Source organism: Heterocephalus glaber, unplaced genomic scaffold (assembly GCF_053883595.1).
Source record: "Heterocephalus glaber isolate CG9 unplaced genomic scaffold, H.glaber_assembly_v1.0 deba00001457, whole genome shotgun sequence".
NCBI classification, from domain to species: Eukaryota; Metazoa; Chordata; class Mammalia; order Rodentia; family Bathyergidae; genus Heterocephalus; species Heterocephalus glaber.
The window spans coordinates 39,364,540-39,382,097 of NW_028258305.1; the positions used below are offsets into that span (position 1 = coordinate 39,364,540).

At 51.8% G+C, this 17,558-nt stretch overlaps 1 protein-coding gene across 6 annotated transcripts in view; it reads right to left on the reverse strand.

Annotated features, from left to right (window-relative positions):
- Plb1 (phospholipase B1) overlaps positions 1-17,558 on the reverse strand; it is a 134,546-nt gene that overhangs the window by 27,578 nt on the left and 89,410 nt on the right. For all 6 annotated transcript variants that reach the window (XR_015453213.1, XM_087216507.1, XM_021253651.2 and 3 more), the window contains 13 exons: positions 17,499-17,542; positions 16,849-16,957; positions 16,413-16,464; positions 15,981-16,061; positions 15,366-15,431; positions 14,545-14,645; positions 13,016-13,097; positions 12,312-12,416; positions 11,060-11,155; positions 10,356-10,427; positions 5,277-5,342; positions 808-868; positions 225-283 (listed from right to left, as the gene is read on the reverse strand). Coding sequence is in view for 5 of the 6 variants with exons in the window: in XM_087216507.1 (XP_087072633.1) it covers positions 225-283; positions 808-868; positions 5,277-5,342; positions 10,356-10,427; positions 11,060-11,155; positions 12,312-12,416; positions 13,016-13,097; positions 14,545-14,645; positions 15,366-15,431; positions 15,981-16,061; positions 16,413-16,464; positions 16,849-16,957; positions 17,499-17,542 (994 nt within the window). In the remaining variant the exon portion in view is untranslated. The remainder of the gene's footprint in view (positions 1-224; positions 284-807; positions 869-5,276; positions 5,343-10,355; positions 10,428-11,059; positions 11,156-12,311; positions 12,417-13,015; positions 13,098-14,544; positions 14,646-15,365; positions 15,432-15,980; positions 16,062-16,412; positions 16,465-16,848; positions 16,958-17,498; positions 17,543-17,558) is intronic.

Genomic DNA, 17,558 nt, shown 5'->3' on the forward strand with positions numbered 1-17,558 from the left:
AACACATGGATGAAATGCCGAGGAAATTGCTTCTCCCCAAGGTGGAGGGGCCCTCATGGAGGGTGGAGGGGCAGGCACATGCTTTGGTGCTTGACGCAGGCCAGCCAGCCCTCAGTATGGGGCTCAACACCAAGGGCAGAGCCAATGCTGAGAGGAGCTGGCTCTGCATAGGCCTGGCTGGCTCCAAACACCTCCTTCCCCTGGGCCCGTGGCTTGGTACTCACAGTCAGCGAGTCACCCAGGGCTGCAACCACTTTGATGTCTGCTGGTCGGAGCTCATGGACTACAGGAGACAGGCAAGAGGAGAGGTGGTCGGGGTTGGGGGATCTGCCAATCAAAGTATGAACTTCACCAGGGCCTACAACTCTACTCCAGTCCCACAGGTCCCATGGCTCTTATTTCCAGCCTAGGCTTTAGCAGTTTTACCCCTTCCACTTATTCAGAACAACCAAGCCACTGAAGGTCACAGGCTTGATGGAGCTCAGCCTTCCTGAGAGAAGCCAGGAAAGTTTCAGCTGCAGGGTCATACAGCCTAGGCAGCTAGGGCCCCAACTCCTGAGTGCACCTACTTCACTGGGCAGGGAAGCCTGAGGGGCTGCCACTGGGACTAGAAGGAGACCAGAAGTGTGATTTGGAGAAGAGGCCCATGGTTCTCCTCGTGGGACCCCAGTAGTGGCCAGGGGCCAGCTCCTTGGGGCCTGGGCATCAGCAAGGCCTGCTGGAAGCTCCAGGATGGGTCTGAAGGGCCCCCAAGACCTGATGCTTTGCGAGGCCCTTTGGTGAGGAGGCGGTGCTGTTTTCACTCACCTGAGGTGGGTACACTATTGGAAGGATTCCATTCTGTGCATGAGAAGTCACTGCCCCAGTTCTAAATCAACAAGAGAAAAGCCACAAGGCCAACACTCATTGAGCAGAGAGTGTTGGCCCAAGAAGAGCCAGCTAAGGGGGGGGGGGTGTGGAGCCTAGAAATACATTGCTGCAGGGGCTCATGAGAGGGAAAGAGCTGTTTGTTGTAGGTGGGCTAAGAGGAAAATCGGAGGAGAGAAATGGGCGACTGCCTACTCCACACACTCACTCCCCACCTACACAGGTGCACACACACGCACATGCACACAACCCTTCCCATCCCGGCTCATCTCTGCTCTTGGGGCCAGCAGCTGCCCCCAAGCAGGGGGAGAAGCAGTGAATTGTTACCACATATGGTTTCCTGAAGGAGCACAGGATATGAGTGCCAAATACAGTGGACCCTTGACTTAGGAACTCAGGTTGTTCCCAAGGGCAGCTGTAACTCAGGTTGGTCAGTTGAAGGCTCAGGCTCCTCTACACAGCCTTCAGAGTCTCTCTCCTGTACACAGGCAGATCTCAGTGTCCTTAGAGAGACACTGGCCCAGGATTTCTCACTTAACCCCACACAGGAAAGGATGCTGTAATGCTCCTTCCAGAACTTGTTAAGGGTTAAGTCTGTATCTGAGACCATCTGGAAGCACAAACAGCCAGGCATTCAGGTAATAATTCAAGACTTATTTTGGTCGTAACCTAAGTTTTTTGTATGTTGGGCCAGTCGTAACCCAAGGGTCCACTGTATAAGAGATTATAGGCATGCCTTTGTGTTGTTAACATTAAGCCAATTTGCTCTAATTACAATGCTAGGAGCTATGCAATCATTAGTTAAAATATTTTTAGGAAAAGACAAAATTTTTACAAGTGCAAAAACCCTGGTTTCTGCATATCTTTTCTGTACGCCTCTGTATGTTTTCGCATATTTAAGAGCCAACAGTTCCTTGTATGTTTATAAATGAATCCCTGGAACCCTACATACTTTTGATCAACTTTCCCTGCCTGTAATTCAGGGCATACTTTCCAGGTGCTCAGGTATAGGGTAGGAGTGGGAAGCAAAGGGCACAGAAATGGCTAGTACCAGAAAGTTGGTGGAGACCTGCATCTGTATCCCCAAATCCCAAATATCTCTTGTTGTGTGCACAGAGGCCTCCCCCGACAGGCTGCTTCTCTAACACTGGGACTGCCAGAGGCTTTGGAAGCTCAGCTCACCTGTTCAGGCAAGTGATGGTGAAGATAAGCTTTGTGAAAATATCCCTATCTTCGGGGAGTGAAAATGAATCTTTAAATATTATTTGCTCATTCCAGTGGGATTTAGTGTATTCCAAGGGATTGCTCAACTCATCACACCAATAGATTTCTTCTTCTGTTTGAAAGTTTTACTGAAATGAAGACTAGGCTTGTGTGCAGATGACATACTCTGAGTAAATACACTTTAAAAAACTATATAGCCGGGCCGGGGATTTAGCTCAGTGGTTTCACCGCCTGCTGCGCAAGTGCAAGGACCCGAGTTTGATCCCCGGTACCAGAAAAAAAAAAAAACCCAAAAAACTATATAGCCATCAGCACCTTAAAAATATCTCCAACTGGGCCAAGGATTTAGCTCAGTGGTTCCACCGCCTGCCTTGCAGGTACAAGGTCCCGAGTTCGATCCCCAGTACCAAAAAACATCTCCAATCACTGAGGAGCCAGAGACAAGCGTGCTCCATTTAGAGTAACAGACACAACCCGGAACGTGAGCAAGATCACCTGTCACAAGGGGTGATGGAGACCACCCAGAGCGGGCTGCAAATCCCTAAACCTGCTTCTCATACTGAAAGTCTGAGTTGGCCTGTTAGCCCGCAATGGCTGCCTGAAGAGCCAGCAGTTGGTGTGTGAGAAAGGAACAACTCCCCATGCCACTGCTCACAGCAGAGGTCTCAGTGATCCGTGACGCTGTGACGTCTTGGATGGCAAGACAATAGTGCAGCTAAGGGCAGCATGACTCGTACAGAAAACTTCTATAGAGGCAAAAAATCAATGCATGGGGAAAAAAATTTCCCATTAATCAATGAGCTGTTCCTACGAGAATGTCTTGTTCCCTTGTTGCTAGGAGCCTGCTGGTGTCAGTGCTCTCCACCTCACTGTGCCCTGCACCGCCCCTTTCCCCTCTAGAAGCCCCATGTTCAGTAATGAGTGGTGAGCCCCAGGAGACAGCATCTTAGCCTCATAAGAGCTTTGACCATCCTGGGCCCCCATTTATGCTTGAAGATCCCGTCTCGTCTCTTTTTAATCCTGCCACTGTACCCTTGGTGACTGAGGGTTTGTGCAGCCCCCAGTAAAGGGGAGAACCACATGCTGTGCCCTAAACCAGGACTTCCCAGTCCCCTGGGATCTTGTAACAGTACAGAGTCTGATTTGGCAGGACCAGGACAATACCCAGTACGCTCCATTTCTGACAAGTTCCCAGGTAAGAATGCTGTTGGCTGTCTGAGGCTACTTTAGCTATTTCTAAGCCTGGGATTTTTTTTTAAACTCTTCTAGCAGTGGAACCAAGGATACAAGAGAACAAAGATCCAAGAATTCAGGCCCAGACTCACTCTGCTTACCACTGTCTACCAATAATTAGGATAGCACCTGCTTTGCGCATGCACCCAGCAGATAAATGTGAAATAAATAAATGCTGATTGACGAGATGCAGTTGACATTTCAGTTAGGATAGGACTGGGTCACTGGGTTACACTAGGACAAGACTCCATTGGGCTAATGTGAGCTGAAGAGAATCCAACCCGAAGAGAGCCCAGCTCTCAGCCATGAGGCTGTTATGGCTAATACCCTGGAGTGCAGCAACTGTTCTTTAATAATTCCCTCTAGGTTGGTTTTAACTCTTAATTTGGCTTAGGAAAAGCTATTCCCTAAGCACCAACCTCCAATCCGTTCTCCACTTAGTCATCAGAGAGATTTCTTGAAGATGTGGACCAGGCCAGTTGTGGTGGTGCGTGCCTGCAATCCCAGCACCCTGGAAGGCTGAGGCAGGAGGATAGAAGGTTCAAGCCCAGCCTAGGCAACTAAGTGACTTAGCAGGTCCCTTTCTCAAAACTTTACAAAAGGCCTGGGGATGTAGCTCAAGACTCTGGGTTCCATCCTCAGTTTCACCATGAATGAATGAATGAATGAATGAATGAATGAATGAGTGAATGAGTGAGTGAAGTAAACCAGGTCAGAACCTTCTCGTAAAACCTCCAATGACTTCCCATCTGAACTCCGACCTTCTTGCTCCGGAATTCGAGCTCTGTGTGATCTGACCCTGACCGACCTTCTGATTCATTTCCTGTTACTTTCCATCCCTTTCGGTCCCCTCCTGCATCCACTCTGCCCTCCTTTCTCTTTCCCTCAAATCCACACAATTCAGCCCCCTTCTGAGGCTCTGTGATCTCTGGTCCTCCTGCTTAGGACTGGGTTTCTGGCTCTCCCCATCCCCAGCACTTTTCACCTTAAGCTAAGCGCAAATCGCCCCTCTTCAAAGAAGCACAGCCCACACGGTGTGTCTGAATTGTCCACCCTTCCCCTGGCCTATCACTCTCAGATCACCCGCCCCTGAGCTGTTGTTACTATGTGAGATGACTTTTTGGCTATTTACTGGATACCTTCCTCAGCAGATTATAAACTTCATGAGCACTGGGACCCATCGGTCAGGTAGACATCTCTAACTTCCTAAAATAGTGCCTGGCACATAGTAGAGCCTCAGTAAATGGTTGTGGCATCTCTATTGGGCTCTAAATGCCCCAGGTAAGGACAATGTCTGATCTCTCTCTCGTCCCCACCAGCACCTAGCATAAGGCTGGTGTGAAACTGGTTTGAAACCATGGGTGTGAAGCCGAAACGGGTGGTTGAGCTCCTGTCCTGGTGGCCCACAGACATGGTGTATACCAAGGCCATCCTGCAAGGGTTGGTGTGGTCCAGGATCCTGCAGGCCATCTTGGGAGTGACTGTCCCTAAAGCCCTGGACTCTGAATGCTCAGAGAGGAATGACTGACTTGAACCAAGAAGGCCTCTGGGTCTGTGCGGATGGATATGTGTCAGTTTCCTGTTGGGCGCGGCCCCTGGCTCTGAGACTCCCTCCCACTCAGCTTCCACCTTCCGGAAGCTGATGGCACCCCGTACCCACTGCCGCCTCCGCTTCTTCCTGAAGGGCTGAGCTGCCTCACCAGAAACAATGCCGGTGAGCCATAGGATTGCAAAGGTCAAAGGCAGCTTCCTCTGATTGGTCACTGACATCAGGTAGGCAACTTGGGAACAAGTTAGGGCAGTGCTGCCTCACAGTTCAGGAGCGTTTTTGTACATTCCAATTCCCATTATGTCAGAAGAGTACATTTCTGTTTCAGTGAACACTGAAACGTATGCCACACCTAATGAACACGGCTTGTGTCCAAAAGAGACAGACATGAGTCAGGGGTTACCTCAATGGCTGGCTTGGTGGGGTACGTGTAGTTACTATTCTGGGGGGTTCTCAGGAAGGGCTTCTCCTACAAGAGAAAAGAATCCACACAGACAGGTTATCTAACAGTACTGAGGATTGCTTAAGAACTAACAATCCTGCTGTCTTGATTTAACATGGTTCTTCTGCATTTAAATGGAAAGAACTGGGTAAACATAATTTCATTCATTCCCTAGAGGGTTTTACGTAACAGCTTTTCAAGGGATTCACAATAAAAGGCTTAATAAGGGTTTCGTGTGTATTCTAGTCTGGGCTTTTCATTTTCACCCTAGCAACTGAACATCTCCCTAATTCTCAGATTTACCTCTTTTCTTTCCTTTGTAATTTCTCTGGCATGAGATTCGCATGGCAGCATTTTTTTTTCTTTTCTAGGAAGTGTTACGATTATCATTATATTTTATTATCTGTTATAGTTTTTCTTTCTGCCTCCTTTGAACTATATCCTCTTTTGGTTGGTTTCCTATAGTTTGGGACTCTCTTTTTTTGGTGAAATATACTTTTCATTCTCTACTTACCTGTTTCACAACCAGTTTTCATACAAGTCCAGTCTAGACTCCAAGTCTACCTCATTCCAGGTGACAGGTTATTCAAAGAAGGGAGAGGAAATTATACAAAGCAGAAATGGAGGAAGTGAGCTAAGGAGAAAATGTAAAACTGAGAGGAAAGCAAGACCAACTTAGTGTGACTCAGTTCAGGAAATATCAAAGTGGTCACAGAGCTGGGGACAATCACAAAACACTTGTGGAGGAGAAAGGCCACAGCCGAAACATTTGGGAGTAAGAAAAGAAAACCAAAATGTTGAAAAAAGAACCCTTAAAGATAAATTCCAGGGGCTGAAAGCTGACTACTTGGGTAAAGTCGACGAGATGTTTTAATCCACTGAGGAGGACTGAAGGAGAGGAGGAGGAGGAGGAGGGAAGGGAGAGGGACTGGGATCTAAAGCTCTCAGAAGGGGTGTGCTTTCTTCTCTTCCTGCCTCAACCACTTCATCTTGGCTCACAGTTGACCCTGAGCACATAATCATATTCCTGCCTGGCACCATAGCTTTGCAACTTCCAAATGTCTCCATTTTACAGATGAGAACAGTAAAGGCCCAGATGGGGCAGGGACCTATTCCAGGTTAGAGATAAAGTAGTAAATGCAAAGCTGGGGCCAGCCCTGACCTGGACTGGCCTCTCGCCTGGTTCCATTCCTCACCTTAAGGCCAGGCCAACAAAAGACTGTAGGGTAAACAAAGAGGGTCACTTTGGAGGACAAAACCTATATGTGCAAAGCTTTCAGTCCCCAGCACAGACAGGCTCCCCTGGGGCACTGGACAAGCCTCCTCCTCTCTGAGTCTCGGCATTCCTGTCTGAAACCTGGGCCATCCTTCCAGGGACACGCATTTGAGGCCAAGAGCGGAACAGAAGAGGGCTTGCAAGGGCCTGTCTGCTCGGCTGCCAGCCTGCCTCAGGCAGTACTGTTCAGTGTGCCCTGAACAGTCGCCTCAGAGAAGGGCATTCTGGGAAATGGAGCCGCTCCCGTGTCCAGGGTAGGGTTCCCAGTGCCAGGATGAGGGGAGGGCACAAGAGGCTCGGCTCCTAGGCAGGCAGGGAGATGGCCCAAGAAGCTCTGAGACAGCTCAGCACCCGAGAACAGTGGCCCGGTGGGTGCGGGGATGCTGAGGGGCTGCCGTAGGACCTGTTGGTGTGCCCCTTAAAGATGAGGCTGGGGAGGGCTGCTAATTGTGATTGTCCCTGTACAAAGGAGCCCCGACTGACCTCAGTCAGGGGCTGGAGCCGGTCCCAGACTGACCAGCAAGGGAAGAGGCCTCTGGGAACATGAGCAGGTAGTAAGTGAATGTGGGGACAGGGAAGTGGTTTAGTTCCAGCTACCCCAAGACAACAGCCTGCCTGCAGGCAGAGCCCAGATGGCCACCTGCTTCGAGTCAGCAGCGTGAGTCAGGGGCTGTGGACGAGGCCACGCTATCTGCGCCACTAGGTATCGAGTTCCACGGAGGAGGAGGAGGAGGGCTGCTTTCCTCCTGCTCTGTGCTGCTTGAATCAACCCAGATCGAAGTCACCAACTGAAAGGAGCCACATTCCGAGAAGAACTGCCTCCACCGGGGAGGCTGGCAGTCACACCTGAAGGGCGAGGTTGGTGGGGAGGGGAGAGGGCACGACAGTGTGCCATGGCCTGTGCTCTGCTGTCTTCTCTCCCATGTCTCTCCATCTGCGCAGAAAATGCTGCTCTTTACCTGCAGATGGCACCACCTGCGGATGGGTGGCCTTGGCAGCCTGAGGCACTGCTCGGGAGGGACGTGGAGTGGCGGAAGAATCTGGTTACTGTATGGGGGAGGGCATCGAGGATCCCGAAGGCCCGCCCCACTGAGACCCTGAGGTCATCTGATTCTGGGACAGTGATAGGAAGGAAGGCAGGAGCAGGTAATGCTACCTGCAGAGCCGTGGGCATGGGAAGAGTGGCAGGAGCGAGGGACACTGGGGAGAAGCCCATTAGGCTCGGGGACTGCAATAGCACAGACAGAAATGGCGAGTCGGAAGGAGCACAGTGTTTGGGAAAATGATTGCTATTTAGGCATTACCTGCTCAACCAATTTTTGTTTGTTTGTTTGTTTTTGGTACCGGGATCTAACTCTGGACCTTGCGCTTATGAGGCAGGGGGCAGCACCACTGAGCTAAATCCCCAGCTCAACCAATTTTTCCAATGAATGTTGGCTGAGTTAGAGATAAGAGTGAGGTAGGGCAGTGTTAGGAGGATTTAGAAGCCCTGAGCATTAAAAAGATAATAGTGTCCCCCACGTAACTCAGAATAGAAAAACTGCTCACCAATAAAGCTTAAGGGAGGGCTGGGGATTTAGCTCAGTGGTTCCGCCGTCTGCCTTGGAAGCGAAAGGACCCGAGTTTGATCCCCAGTACCAAAAAATAAAAATAAATTAAAATAAAGCTTAAGGGAATCCAACAACTGTTTTTTTTCTCATGATAAAAGAATAAAATACATGATGTTCTTTCAGCCCTCTCCCCTTTCCTCCCTCTTTCTCTCTGGTTTCCTGACCATGCCTGTAACACTGTCTGGGTACCCCTTGCACCACAGGAGGGAACCTCCACAGGGACACTTGGAAGGGGGTTTGGGAAATGAAGCCAGGAGAAGCAGGAGGCTGCAGAAGCTCCTTAGGGCTCACCTCCTCCTCGGCTGCAGCCTTCCCCTGTGTCCTGCCTGTTGCTTCCATGTTTAGACACAGCTAGGGTGGAAATTATGTGCTGCCTGTCCCTGTGGGCTCACACGGAGATGCAGTGGACTTTTGCATGACTCCGAGGCACATGGGAGGGAGCAGATGGCACTTGAGGCACAGCACAATGAAGCTGGCCTGGCCAACAGATGGACCCTTCTGGAATGGGCTCCAGGGTTGCTTAGCAACAGCTTCTCTCAGGCTGGGCTTCTACTGGCTCTAGGAGGCTGGGTTTCCTCTCCTCAGCTCTCCAGTGGTTCCACTGGGCTCCACCCAGCTCATCAGTGGTTCCACAGGAAGGGGCTGAGCCCCTGGTGGCTGGAGATGCTGGGTGGAGTCTCACCTACATGGGGCTCCCTGCCTGGTCTGGGGTGAGGAGTGGCAGAGTTCTTTGGAAGCCTGTGGTGATGCAGATCTCCCTGATTCAGTGGCTAGACCCCAACTCGGTATTTTATATTTTGGGAAGAAAGAGCAAAGGATAGCTCTTGGTATGATTACTTTTGCTTTTTTTTTTGGTACCGGGGATTGAACTCAGGACTTTTTGGTTGCCAGGGTGGTGCAGCGCCACTGAGCTACATCCCTGGCCCCTGATTACTTTTACTATCTAATGGAAGTGGGGTTAGCAATTTGGAGAGGGCCTTTCATGGCTGATATGTAATACAGCCACATGGATTGGAAAAATAGTGAAATACTTTTAGTTTCGCTTTGAGTCTCCAAAGCTCCCACTACCTATGTTGCCTTGGCCTCTTCCTAGACCCTCCTGAACACCCTCAGGATGTAACAATAAACGGTTTCTATGTGGCAGTCGGGACCTTGCCCACCTTCTGGCCTGCACATGACCCTCTGGCCTGGAGGCATTTAGGGGGCAGGGGTGGCTGCACGATTTGACTCTCTTGTTCCAATCCCCAGACCTAGCAAGTGCACTGCATTACATCACGTCCGTCTGGCCCTGCTTCCTGGTGAGGCTGAGCGACATCAGACTGAGCCTGGGCCCAAGGCTGGGGCGGAGAGGTGGTGGTAAGGGACCAGGCACAGGTGTCCCCTCTGCTCCAGGCCCAGCAGACACATGGGAGAGCTGAGGCCTGTGCCCTGCCTCCCCTCAGCCAGGAGGGAAGGAGAGGTCAGTGGGGCCTGACCCAGGAGGAAAACCAGCCTCCCTGCCAAGGGTCAGGCACTCTGCTTTTATTGCCACTGCAGGCTCTCTGGCCTTGCCCTTATTTGGTTACAAGGCCGTAAGACGGGAGCTGAAGGGAATGGGAACACGAACCCCCACCTCCAGGCCTGAAATCAAGCTTAACCACCACCACTTACATATTCCTCCTTAAAAGGATCCTGAGCTGTTCTCACCCTGACTGCAGGTTCATTGGTCCTCTCCTGCCCTCCTGCACACAGCTCAGACTCCCCTGTGCTGCCCTCTCTCACTGTCTCCGAGCTGGAACTTTGCAGTCCAGGCTTTACACTCTCTGACCACTACTTCTGAGCCTGCCTGGCCTCTTGCTACCTGCAGGCAGACAGTTCTATCTGCCCCAGAAGCTGCTGCCAAAAGGAGCCTTCCTCTGGATCCAGTTAGCCTCCTCAAGACCCTTGCTACATCCCCCCACCCCCTTTCCTTCCATAAGGGTCGGGCTGCTGCACCCATCCCAAAGAAGCAACCACCTCTGCGGTGTATTCTCATTAACTTCCCTTCTCCTCCAGAGTCTGTGTCCCCTCTCAGCCCCCACCCTACCCCAGGCCCAGGACGGGCAGTGGGGCAGCTGTTCTGGGGGACAAGAGGGAAGGCAGGGCCAAGCTCTGGTTCTGGAGAGGAATAAATACCTGAGTGGGGCAGGCCAGGGGGATGTCTGTTGTTAGGTCCAGGGTAGTGGTTTTCTCTCCCAGTGGTTCCAGCTGATCAGGGAAGAAAAGAAAGTCACCAGCATGCTCATTCCCTGGCAGCATCCTGCAGTGGGGAAGGCTCAGAACTTAACTTTGGGGGTTTGGGCTCTGCCACTCCTTATTCCGCCAGTTGCCCACCGTGGGACACTGAGCAAGTTACTCAGCTCCTCTGGGACTCATTGTCCTCAGAAATCCATAACACTGCTCTTGCTAGGAAGGGCTAAAATGAGAGCCCACAGCTTAAACTGCCTAGCACAGGTCTGGGCACATGGGAAGCGTTGGCTGAACGTGGGACGTCTGCCTTTTATGCAGAGAGCATCCCTCATGGTTCCAAGCACAGAAGAGGACAAGTTGTGAAGCCCAGGCCATGCTCCCCGTGTTCCATTCTATAGGTTCTGCCCCCCATGTTTTTCCATACTTAGGATTGAACCCAGGGCCTTTGCACTGAACTACTTGTTCATTTTGAGAAAAAGTCTTGCTAAGTTGACTAGGCTGGGCTCAAACTTTTGATCTTCCTGCCTCAGCCTCCCAGTGTGCTGGAATTATAGTCATGAGCCACCATGCTTGGCCAAAAGCGTGGCCCTTTTATAGGAGTTCATGCTTTGCCCTAAATTAGAACCCCAGCAACACTCCACTTATCTTACCATATTGACCCAAAGGGCTCTAGAGAGTTGGGAGTGGAATTTCTGGCTTGGGTGGATGCAGTCTGGGGCAAAGAAGGAGGTATCTGGACGCCCATCCTGAAAGAGACAAATACTCTTCCTCATGATTCTACTAGGTAAGAGGGAGCCACAGCCCTTGATCTGACCCCTGGGACAGACCATGCCATGCCCTGCTCCCCTGGGAGGGCTCCAGGTCACGTTCTCTACAAGGGCTGCTCACTTTAAGTGCGAAACAAGAACAGACCCACACGTGACCCTAGCCCCGCCCTCCTTTTTGGCTCCACATTTCCCCCTTATTTAATAAAAAAGTGCTCTGTTTGTTTTTAGGCACACTTGTATGGTGCCCCTAGCTCAGGCCATAGACTAGTTCCTCCCTAGACCAGCCAGGCAGGGAAAATCGATGTCCCAGTCTGCAGCTCACTAGTCCTGGTGGTGTTGGTGAAGGAGAGTGGAGATGAACCCTGGGCAGGCCTGGGCAAAGCTGGCACTGGGCCAGGGTGCCAGCTGCCTTCAGCTCCTCGTGTGGCACTTGGGGATGCACAAAAGCTGTTCTCCTGGCTTCCCTCCAACTAGGAGAGGCCTTGGGATATAGCCCCCACCTGCTCCACTCACCGATCTCTTCTGTTCTAGTGGAAGCACCAGGTAAAGAGCACAGCCAAGGGGCCGGGGATTTAGCTCAGTGGTTCCAGTGCCTGCCTGGCAAGCGCAAGGTCCCGAGTTCAATCCCCGGTACCAAAAAAAAACAACAACAACAAAAAAAAACACAGCCAAGGGTTGGAAACATAACACCAAGCCCCTCCTTTAAAACTGCAGGCTTGCATGCAATAGAGACCATGTGTGTGGCAGAAAGTTAATAACGTGGAGTTAGATACCTTTGAATTTTGCTCCTCTGTGCCTTTTTGCTTAGTTGATTCTAGGAAGGGTACTTCTGATTTTAGGGAGGATACGGGGATGATAAAACACACAAAAACAGGTACAGGGTCTGGCACATGGTAGGTGCTCAACACAATGGAGGCCGTTCTCAGGGGCTACAGGAACTTCTACATCAGGCTGCCCCAGAAACGTGGCGTGGGTGTCCAAGGACACTGTGCCTGCCGCAAGATCACCTGGGAGCTCTGTCTTTCCCGTTTCATCTGCAGAGCCGCAGAAACACTTGGCGTCTGTGCCTGGACTGCCTCCTGCCAACACCATGGCAGCGCGACCCTCCGGTTCCCGTGAGCGGGTGGGGGCGTACCTCCAGGACAGGGAGCACGACGTTGAGGAAGAAGGGCTGCAGTACCACCGAGAAGTCCTCGTGGGTGTCGTAGCGGCCTGACTCCACCAGCTCGTGCATGCTGCTCTGGAGACATCAGCACACGGGGGCCTTTAGCACAGGTAGGAAAGGCCAGGTGGGAGAAGCACCTCTGCCCCCACCTCCCAGACAGGGGAGCTGACTCAGCCCCGTCCCTGAGAACACAAAGGCAGGTCTCTTTTTGGAGACTTTGGAGAGAGGGTAGAGCCCATTTGGGTTTTGAGTTTAATGACCTGCACTCTCTGAAGGGCTAGGCAGGGGATCCCACAAGGAATAAAGCCTGCAAACCCCAGGCTCCCAGCCTGGAACTCCCCTTCTTACGGGCTGTCTGCAGTGGCGGGGGGGCCCGTAGGGCTCAGGTGAAAGGGGTGAGGGCGGCTGGGCCTTTGGGGTGGTCTCCTGGGCACCCGGGACTACTGGCCAGAACTGGGATGAAGCCCCCAAGGGCAGCTCAGCCATGAGAGCTTTATCATCCACATTCCACTGAGATGACTCCCACCAGAGTCCCCTCAGAGCCAGGTGGGACAGAGGAAGGGCCTGGGAGGCTGATGCCTTCATTCCTGGCATGCCTCCCCGGGGGGCCTCTGGGCTGTGATGTCAGAGTGAGTGCAGAGGAGGAGACGTAGGAAAGTGTCTCTCTATCTCACCTGGTAGGCTTGGGTGAGGGCATCCAACCTGGCCAGCTCGTGGGAGTTCTCTCTCAGGGTCAGGACACAGTTGCACAAGGTGCTACGCGGAGGAGGAAGCAGAGGAACCCAGAGCCAAAGCTCTGTTCAGGCGCTGCAGCCTTCAGACTGCCTCGGGTGGGAGTGAGGGCCTCACTCAAACCCTGATTTAGGAGCACGTGTAGCTGGAGGCTCCACAGCTCGGGCTGCGCTGCGGGGCCTGGCTAGGCCCAGGGAGGAAATGGGGCCTGTGAGCACCCTCCGTGTGAACGCAGCACTGGTGATGGGCTGTAGGCCTTGGGCAAATGAGTTTAGGAAATGAGAATGCGGTGCTTGAAGAATAAAAACAAAACTCACTCTCTGGTATTTGTTGGCCTTTGGTGTTCGTGCCTCCAAATACCTTCAGGGCTGCAGTGTCCCCTTTTGTTTTATGGTGAATCAATTCACATCTATATGTACTTAATGTTAAAAGGTTAGAGGTGCTCCTTTTCCTTCCTTTCTTTCGTTTTTTGAAACAGGATCTTACCATGTAATTCAGGCTGGTCTTGAACTCACTATATAGCCCAGACTCGAACTCACACGATCCCCTGCCTCAGGCTCCCGAGTACTGGGATTATAGGTGTGCGCCACCATGCCTGGCTAGAGGTGCTGCTCTACTTATAATAGGGTTATAGTCAGATAAGCCCATTATAAGTTGAAAATATTTCACATTAAAAATGCATTTACTACACCTAACCTACTGACCATCACAGCTTAGCAACACCATACACTGTGGAGTGTTGGCTGTTTCCCCTGGATTGTAGGTCTGACAGGGCCACAGCGCTGTGCTCCTGCCTGGAACCACAAAACAGCATGGTGTCACGTACCAGAGCTATATAGTACTACACGTTGCCAGCCCAGGAAAAAGTCAAAACTCAAAATTCCAAGTCTGGTTTCTAGTGAGTGCACATGGCCTTTGCACTATCATAAAGTTGAAAATTCTAAATTAGGGACTGTGTGTATTTTTAAAGCACTTAGAACAGTGCTCGATACACAGTAAGTTCTATGAGATTTGTTTAATCAATAGACATATGTATAAGGTATAAGTATCACATAAGAAGAACGAAACACTTGTCCACGGACCTGCTGCCCAGTATAGGCAACAGAACAGTCCCAATCTGAAGTCGCTTGTGTCCCTCCCAGTTCTCTTCCTGCCCATAACATCTGACCACACACACCCCTCCCAGGATGTTGCCCCTGCACAGTCTGGACTACTCTGCAAAGCAGCCTGTGGCTCCCAGTGTCACAGAAGTCCCTAGCCAGCACCTGGCACCTTGGGATTGTATAAGAGGGAGCAGAGCCAACACCTCCATCTCCCAGAAGGGGGTGATTCAGCCCAAGTTCTCTTTTACAGACATGGACACATGGACAGACCAAGTCACCCGGACCCTGAGGAGTCACTGCTGCATGTGGGCCCAACCACGGGGTAGGGGTAGGGGTGTCTCCAGCCTGGGTGGTCAGCAGCTGCCTACCTGGCCTGCTGCACTGGGCACTTGTCTGGGTTCCCCAAGAACACCTGCCGCATGACACTGGGATTCATGAAGTCCACGAGGTTGACCAGGGCTCTGGGCACCTGAGGGCCAAGTTGCAGGTGAGATAGAGGCTCTGGGGCTTCTTCTCTGGGCTGCCTTGGGACCCGGAGACGTGGCAGCTGGCCAGTCTGGGACCTCCAGTGCAGTCCATCCTGGAGTAGGGCTCCGGGAAAGAGTCCACACAGGGCCTCGTCCTAGGGCACTACAAACTGTGCATCACTCGACTGCACAGGGTCACACTCATGTGGGCTGCAGCGCCTCTGGAGTAGGCTAGTAACCCCTAAGGGGTCAGCCCTGTCCAGCTATCACTTAGTGAGCCCCAAAACCTTAATTTTAAATTTGGTGAGATAGGCGACCTACTTGCCAGGCTACCGGTCCTTGACAAAATGCCCAGCCTGACCTAGTGCTACTGAGCGGGCAGAGAGATTCTACTACTCAGGAGGGCAGCTGGTGGTCACAACGCTCCCTGGGACCTGGGCATCAGGGCAGCCTGTTCTTGACAGGGGATGGCGCCAGCCAGGGGAGACTTGAGGCTGCAGTGCCAATTAGACAACACTGCCTTCCTTTCTCCAAACCTGAGATCCTTTTGGGACTGATTCCACATGGAATGAGGCTTGCTTGGGAATGGACCTCAACCTCTGGACAGCGAAGGGGCCCATGCTCTCGGCTCTCTCCTTGAAGGAGAGCTTCCACCATTCTTCCCCTGCCCACATTCCCCCCACCACGTTGGCGCTCTCCATGCAGGATGTCCTCTCACCCACCTCTCTGTGCAGGAAGTCCAAGGCATTGCGGAGATGGTTTAAAAAGCTGTCTGCAGAATACAGAATCTGGAAAGAGACATGAGGGAAGGAAAGCAGTTGCTGGTTCGGTGGGGCAGCTGTAGCTGTCCTCTCTGATTCCAGCCCCAAGGACTTATTTTCCCTCTGGCCTCCAGCTATAACTAGCTCAGCACAGCAGAATCTGAGAGGAACAGTTGACAACTCACTGTTGTCAGAGAGGGGCCACCAACGGGACTGGCGTCTTTGACCAGAGCCTTAGTTGAGAGCAGAGAGTGAAGAGTCCTCACCCAAATGCTTGGGGTCTATAGTTTCTTTTCTTTCTGAGTTCTCAAGAGTAGTAAGAGAGAGTAGAACCACCATATGTCTGTCAACTGCTACCTCACCCTGTGGGACATGAGGATGGTGCCAGGAACCCGAGGGGCATGGGGCAAGAAGGGGGTGTATGGGTATGCACGTGTGTTGTACAGCATGTGTGCTGACATAGGCACAACTGGGTGCTCTTAGGGTTGGTTCTAGGCACTGTTCTGAGAGAGGATCTGCAAAGCCTGCTGGCCAAAGGCAGGGGCAAGGAATAGGCCTAGGTCCTGGCCCCGTTACCGAATCTGTGCAGTAGTGACACAAATCATTGGCTCCAATCAGCACCGTGATGACCTTCCAGTCTTCATGGAAATGTATTCTCTATACGGAGGGAGGAAAATCCTTAATGATTTCCATCAAACAAAAACATCATAGATCTAGAAAATTCAGTCATCCTCTGTGACCTCCTTGTTCTCTTGAAACAATAGAATCTGAATCTCAGAGCTGACAGAATTTTAGAGATTTATAGACCACAGATACCCAATACCTGGAGAGACTTTAAAGGTCATGGTGACCAGCAACAGTCTTCTCCCCATTGACACAACGTCCTCTACAGGGTGTCAGACAAGGAGCAGGCCCACCTCTGCTTAAATGCCTCTAGCGATGCGGGGCTCACTGCTTTCTGTGGCAAACCATTCCATTCACGTCATAATAACCACAGGTCTGACTCACATGGTCATCTTTCATCTTCTGCACCAGAGTCTGGACTTGGTTCATGAGGTCCCTGAAAAAGGAGGAGGAATCAGTTCTTCTACTGAGGGAGAGTGTCCATATTTTTCCTTCTCAACAGCCCAAACCAGTTTCCAGGGATGCCATCCTCACTGAATGAGCGGCCAAGATCCCTAGGCTCAGAGGCCGGAAGCTACCTGGCTTTTCCAGAGAGTCGTTACAGCAGATAACCATGTGTTTATCTTAAAGCTGTCGCCCCAGCCCCTCCATCCTCCCTGCCATGGACTGGTCACAGAGACAGCAGGGAAGGGCAGCCCTGTCCTCTGAAATCACTGCCACAGATGAATGAAGGTCCCTCGGCACCCACAGGCCGGTACTGCAATCTTAGAGCATCAGCAGTATGCCTCAGCTCCCTACTGCACAGCCCCCCATGCCATACTCAGCCATCGCTCCAGGAACAGCCTGGTTGAGGAATGCATTTGCGTCGCTGGCATCACCAGTGCCCACCACGTAACCAGTGAGGTTTCTGTTAAACTCCAGGAGGATATCTGAATAAGGAGAAGTGAACAAGGCACAAAGTGCTCAGGATGGAAGGCCAAGGTGCCTCCCCGGGTACCATAGGGTCTGAGTCTCCATGGTGTCCTTATGATTCCAGAGGAGAGGCAGGGAGGGCAGGAGCATGCCCGGCCTAAACTGGGACTTCTGTGAGCTAAAATGACTTAATGACAAGATAACCCAGGCAGCAAGAGCCTCTCGCTTAAAAATATCTTTATACAATTCACAGTGGAGTGAAGGGCCCCTGTCTAATTTGTCTCAGCAGAGAAGGCTGATTGAAAAGCCGGTGGCTCACAGAGTCTGGTATCTTGCCCTAGGTCACCTCACAAGCTCATAGAGAGGGTAAGGCCTGGAACCCACCTCTCTGGTCTCCATTCCACCCACTTTGGCTGCTAGTCCATAGCCTCTCCTCCTCCCACAATGGTGGTCCAGAGAGGAATGTTATTTGATCCTTTCTTCACTGGGCGACACTCCCTAGAAGCTTCAGGACCAGATGGATGGGAGGACATGCTCGAGCCCTTGGCGGTTACTTACCGGATAAGGTGGTCACATTCTCCAGGGAGCCGTCCCCACCCGAACTGCAGGGAGCGATCG